This window comes from Leishmania donovani, chromosome 36, assembly GCF_000227135.1.
Source record: "Leishmania donovani BPK282A1 complete genome, chromosome 36".
In the NCBI taxonomy this organism is placed as follows: Eukaryota; Euglenozoa; class Kinetoplastea; order Trypanosomatida; family Trypanosomatidae; genus Leishmania; species Leishmania donovani.
In genome coordinates this window covers 177,884-183,883 of record NC_018263.1, presented here as the reverse complement: position 1 = coordinate 183,883, position 6,000 = coordinate 177,884, and the positions used below count along the sequence as shown (strand labels likewise).

Below are 6,000 nucleotides of genomic sequence, written 5' to 3'. Positions count from 1 at the left end.
AGGCCCATGCTGCGCGAGTGAGACGTGCGCGGCCGCACCATTGCGTGCACCATCAAGCCCGATGTGCAGTCTGCCTCGAGCCTCCAGCGATCCGCGGAACCGCACGTGGCACACCGGGCACAGCGCCGGATCGCACGCATCCTGCACGCAAGCCACACTCAAGAAAGGCGCATAGCGGTGAGGCCAGCACCATCTCCAACTAGCACGCTCATGCGCTCCAAAAAAACTAAACCCATCACCTCGCTGCCCACACGCACGAACAGACGTGCTTTGAAATAAAACGCTTATACCGAGAAAAAGAGTGTGCGGGAGCAGAAAAAAAGTGGTGGCAAGCGCAATCGAAACGCAGCACAAAAATCGCGGTGCAACAGTCAAGCGTGACGCGCCTTCGTTGATACGTGGCAGAGTGCAAATTGACAGATCAGCTCTGCATGTGACTCCACCAGTCTGCCGCTGACGGGGCCATAGCTGGCTGCCCTGCACCACTGGCAAGACTTGCGTCGTACATGCGGCGCTGCTCCGCGTCTGAAAGCACCTCATTGGCTTTGGTGATTACCTTGAACAGTTCTGCCTCCTCCTGCGTCTGATCGCGACCGGCGCGGTCAGGGTGCAGCTGCAGCGCTTTCTTCTTGTAGCTGCGCTTGATCTCCTCCTCAGACGCCGTTGGGGCGACCCCGAGCACATCGTAGTAATTCATGAGGGGCAGCAAGCGAGCTCGAACTTTATTGTCGTCCTTGTTGCGCGTCAGGTCGGCGAGTGTTTTGCGCTCGTCATGGCGGCCGCCGCCACTGCCGCTCTTTTTGCCTTGCCGTTCAAAGGCCTCAAGGAAACTCTCCGCATTGTTGTACTTGTCTTTCTTCACTGGCTTCGAAAGGTCAAACAGGTTGGTAACGCCATCCTCTGCGCTGCCGCTGCTGCCGTCCACGTAAATCATGGCGTGTGCCTCACCCACGCTGCCGTACTTGTCGCTCTTTTCAGACGATGCTACATCTGGGGTTGAGAAAAGGTCATTCAGCACGCTTGAAGCGGCGTCAGCAGCGGCTGTTGGCGTAGCATTCTGGGTGGCCGAGGCGGAGGACGAGAAACACATGGGTGGCGCACTGGCGCCAGCGGTACTGGCAGGGGCGCTGACGTTGACGCTGCTGAACAAGTCGTCCAGCACGGAGGTTTTACCGCTGGTGCTGTTTTGATTGAACGTCGTCATGAGGGAGACGGTTGTGGTAGTGGCGGAGCCGGCCGCGATGACGGACCGTGGTGGTGGTGGTGGTGAGATCAAGACCGCTGATCGAGGCAAGTGAGGCACCGGTTCGTCCTCGTCAAGGTCAGAGAGGCCCATTTCAAGGGGGTGGGGAGGGGTATATAGTCGAAACAGCTGCTGAGGGAGGTCGAATGGCGCGAGAAGGTGGATGTCGAATGAGATGTATGCTTTCGTTTGTGTGTAGTGCGTTCAGATGCGGCAGCCGATGTGAGGATAGCACAAGGAGAGGGAAGTCAATGAAAAAGCGTCGCCTTTGGGAATCGGTGCGGAGACGGATATGTATGTTTGTGGAAGCCTAATGAGCGGAGGGTGTAATGATGGCGATTCACTTGTGTGTGGGAAAGGGTGTGCTGGTGCGACGCGCAGCTCCTGGCTGCCGATTCGCTGTCGCTCCTAGCTGCACACAGACACACGCAAACACAAACGCGCGCGAGGGAGACAGTAGGAGCGCAGAGGAGAGAGGCGAGATGTAGGAGATGACGCGTCACGCACACTGCCGTTTTTTTGTTCCTTTAGCACTTACCATGCCGCGTCGCAAGCAACTATCAGGATAGACACACATTGAATCGAGCGTGGAGGGGGCGCACGTGATACGTAAAGGGCGAAGTCAAAGTAAGAGGAGGGAGCGCGCACACACACCCTCCTCCAGCTGACCTGTCCTTCCTCTCTCATGGCCTTAAAACACCAACGCGCGTTCGCTGCACCTTGCCTGCGGAGTGGGTGAGACAACCCTTGCCATCGTCGTGCGTCACTGTTCCACAGCGTGCACAGCAGCGAAACAGCGCCAAACGGCGGGGGGACGAGGTGGCAGGAGAGAAGAGAGAGGAGAGGGGGGATCGCAGGTGCACTTCGCACGCGCAAGCCACTATCTTCTCGCTCCACAAGCCCATTCACGCACTCTCTCTATTCCTGTCCTTTCTACTTGCAGGTGGCCGATAACGCAGTGAGTGCATCCCTTCCTTGTTGAAAGACAAGTGGCATGCGCCACTACGGAAGGCAGCGAAAGTAAAAAAAAAGGAGAATAAGAAACTATAGAGGAAAAAGAGAAGGATTCCGCCTGGCACACATACATGCACGCGTGGGAGCGTCGGCGCATGCACTACGCCTCAGCTTTACTTGCTCTCCGCCTTGTAGGTCAAGTGGCACTTGCCGCAGTACTGACGGTCCTTGTGCTGGGCCATGTACACGCCGGCACCGCACTGGGGGTGCGGGCAGTCCTGGCGCGTGCGCTCCACCTTGTAGGAGCCGTCGTCGTTCTCTGTCACCTTGAAGTACTTGAGCGCGCGCATCTTCTCCAGCTTGTGGCGGTGCGTCGGCTTCTTCGGCTTCGTGAAGATGCGCTTCTTCTTCTTCTTGCCCTTACCACCCTCCACCGGGATGACAACGTCGACGGTGGACTCCTTGGACAGACCGTAAGCGGCGAGCGTCTCCTCCTCGGCGAGGCACATGCCCGCGAAGAAGAGGTTGCCCTGCGTCACGTTGGCCTGTGCCTTGAGGGAGGCGACGGTGTCCTCGGCGGACACGCGCACAGCCACCGAGCGGCCGGCGGCGTTCTTGACGAAGATCTGCATGTCTTCCTTCTCTTCTCTGCATGAAAGAGAGGCGGGGGCGGCATATTTGTTGGCGCGATCATCATTGTGTATAAACATCAGTCGCACACAGCGACAAGACACGCGTAGACAAAAAGTAGGAGAGAAGCGCGAAGTGGAAAGTAGAGAGGATTAATGGGAAAAGGGGAGGTGATCTACATGCGCAGTGGTCGGGCACCGCGCGTCGAACCCGAAAAGAGCTGCAGCGCAAAGCATGGTGCTGGTCGTTGGTTACTGGAAAAACTAAGGCACTGCTACTTAGTAGTCGGCGCAACCGAGTGCGAGAGGGATGCAGTGAACACCCCCGAGAACAAGATGGCACAGATGCTACCATCTTTTCTCTCTCTCCCTCAGTTCTCATGCACAAAAATGGGGTCGATCTTACGCAAGCCTCCCAGCCCTCCATCGCACGGTGGGCTAATGTATTGGTGCAACAGAATACAGACGACGGTGTGCAAAGACAGCCGTGCACCCAAGTGTAGATAAGAGAATGAGGGGTGGACGCTTGAAAGGTGAGAGAATTTTGTGCCATCGCACTGCTCTGACAGCCTCTCTGAGGTTGTTGCTTGCCTTAGAAGCACCACGGGTTACTGCTCTAATTGTGTTTGCACTGTCCCTTTCGAGGGGGAGAGGAGGGGAGGGGCTTGGTTGCATCGATTAGCTGAGAAATGAAAGGAGCATAACGTGAGGCAAGCGTCTTTGTTTTTTTTTATCGTCTCTCTTGTTGTTGCTTTTTTTTGCTTTTTTGGTGAGGGGAGGTGAAGAGAACAACGTGCTGACCTCTGGACTGTGCGTGCGTATGTGCATGTGTGTGTGTGTGTGTGTGTGTGCGTATGTCGAGTAGATATTTACGGTTCGACAAGAGGGGATAGGGCAAGCCGTTACACGCGCATGCACACGGGAAAAAAAAAACGAAAAGGGGTGTGGGCAAAGGCAAAAAAAAGGAAAAAGAAAAGAAAAATGAAGAGAAAACACACAAAGAAAACGAGCACGTGGTCGGAAGATGAAGCACACAGATAGGGAAGGGAGAGGAGAGAATCCTACAGGGACGCTAAGAGCGGGAGAGAGTCCTCGGCAGTGAGCAGGACAGTGAAGTCCAGTGAACCAGAGAGAGAGTCGCATGCAGGTGGCAAATAGAGAAGTAAACTCTATTACACAAATATGAAGAGAGAAAAAGAAGAATGAGAGTGTGGAGGTGCATCCATGAAGGCCTTCACATAGTCGTGCAAGCAAGTGCACACGCCCACTCCCGCCTGGAACTCATACGTGCACCGAGCAGGCAGAGAGATGAGCACACGGCATGCCACTGGCCCACAGGAGGAGTACACACGCGAAGAACGAGGCACCAAAGAGGGAAGAAAAGACAAGACAGCGGCACCCGCCACAAAAAGGGGAAGAAGAGCGTGGGAACAGCCGTAGAGTGAAAACAATCGCCCGCTAGAGAGCAAGAAAAAAAACACCACTAATAGAGTCTGTGTACCTGTGCTGCTAGCCTCATGCGAGCCTCCCACTGACCCTCTCCTCCCCCAGTGAGTCACGCGCTTGTCTTCGACTTCTCTTTCAGCCTATCAAGTGCCCTTGCAGCTTCTCTCTTTTTTTTTGCGCTGTGCACACCCATGCACACCGTCTGTGCGCAGCCGACACGCAAGCCCCACGGTAGCACGTTCTCTGCTATTGATGCTCCGTGGCCGTATCGCGCGTCTCTATCCTCCCCCTCTCCTGCTGACTTTGTTCTCTTCGTTGCCTTAATGTCGCTTTACGAGATGGAAAACGAGCGCAAGGATAAATCGCCTCTGCTGGCCGTTGCGTGCATGTGCGCTTAGTCTTTTTTTTCTGTGGGTCTGCGTGATTAGCTGTTGCCCCCTTTGCTTCCCCGCTCGTCGTCGGCTCCTTGTTTACTGGAGACACGCGTGTGCACACAAGGCCCGCCTCACCATCCACTCTCCCCTCCCCCAACAACAAGGTGGCTCTAATCCGTTCTGCAGCGGCGCGGCCCCCGCGCGTCGAACGCACAGAAGCGTCGAGCGGATGGGATGTGTGCCGCGGGAGCCGGTTAGTGAAGGATAGAATCGGAAAAACACGACATTTGCAACGACCCGCGAATGATCTGGGCGGCTAATCCTTCATCATCGGCGGCGACGAAGGACTCAGCGTCGTGGAGGCGGCCAACACCTTCTTATCTTTACTGGGGGCGGCAGCGTCAAAGCTGGCCTCCGCGATATTATACGAGTTGGCAGCTAAGCCTTTTTCCCTCATCGCCTCTGCGAGAAACTCAGCAACGGCGTGGGAGCGGGTGGAGTCGCTAAGCCACACCTCCACACGAATCTGCTCCGAGTGCTCGCGGCTGGGGCGGGCAGCAATGCGCAGCACATCGCAAACGGGTTTCCCATCACTCGCCTTCTCCGCTGCCGTCTCACCCATCACAACAGCCAGCACCAACTCGAGACCGGCATCTGTCGTCGGCGGCTTCAGGAGATTAATCATTATACGAGAACCGTTCGGGTACGCCTCGTAGCTCGGCGGCTCCTTGTTGTTGCGCGCGAATATGAGCGTGCTCCCCATTCCTAGTTGATGCACCTTGGGGAGCGAGTTCATTGTAGACCAGAGCTCTTCTACCGACGTAATCCAGTCGAGCTTCTGAGTTCGCTCCTGTGCTGCTAATTGCCAGTTGCCCTTGTAGTCTGTATTTACCATGTCCGCCGTCAGCAGCGGCAGAAAGCTAACAAACCACTTGTCGCGCAGTGCGTGCGTGGCCGACATCGTTGCGCTCTTCGTTCCCACGTAGACTATCCAGTACGAAAAAAAAAAAAAAACAGACGTCGGGGAGAAATAGATAAGCTTAATAGGCTAAAGAGCTGACGTGACGAGAGGGGTGGTGCGGCCTGAGCTAGCGGCCTCGTACGCAGGAGGGAAGATACTCGCCTCCACACCGACGCGCAGGACAAAAAAAAAAGACAAGATAGCGGAAGAGACCACCAACTGTGGAAGCACGCGGAGCACCGTCACGTGTGTCCAACGACGAAAGAGGGGAGCGGAGGAAAAAGAAGAACAGAGATGTACTTATGTAGTGACTGTGCTTGCAATGTGATGGAGAGTCTTGAGGAACGGCGAAGTGGAGGAGAGGGCAGCGTGAGACGGGACATGAGAAGTGCA

General features: G+C 55.7%; 3 protein-coding genes across 3 annotated transcripts; all 3 read right to left on the bottom strand.

Moving 5' to 3' along the window:
• Window positions 1-421: 421 nt before the first annotated feature.
• LDBPK_360670 (DNAJ protein-like protein) lies at window positions 422-1,204 on the bottom strand (the record flags this gene model as incomplete). Its single annotated transcript, XM_003865135.1, has 1 exon — window positions 422-1,204. One exon carries the CDS (start codon window positions 1,202-1,204, stop codon window positions 422-424), a length of 783 nt encoding a protein of 260 aa, XP_003865183.1.
• A 1,166-nt stretch (window positions 1,205-2,370) lies between these two features.
• LDBPK_360660 (ubiquitin/ribosomal protein S27a, putative) lies at window positions 2,371-2,829 on the bottom strand (the record flags this gene model as incomplete). The annotated part of the gene is made up of 1 exon (XM_003865134.1): window positions 2,371-2,829. One exon carries the CDS (start codon window positions 2,827-2,829, stop codon window positions 2,371-2,373), a length of 459 nt encoding a protein of 152 aa, XP_003865182.1.
• Window positions 2,830-4,962: 2,133 nt separating this feature from the next.
• On the bottom strand, window positions 4,963-5,607 carry LDBPK_360650 (hypothetical protein, conserved; the record flags this gene model as incomplete). Its single annotated transcript, XM_003865133.1, has 1 exon — window positions 4,963-5,607. The coding sequence occupies one exon, from the start codon at window positions 5,605-5,607 to the stop codon at window positions 4,963-4,965; it is 645 nt and encodes a 214-aa protein (XP_003865181.1).
• Between the last annotated feature and the right edge of the window lie 393 nt (window positions 5,608-6,000).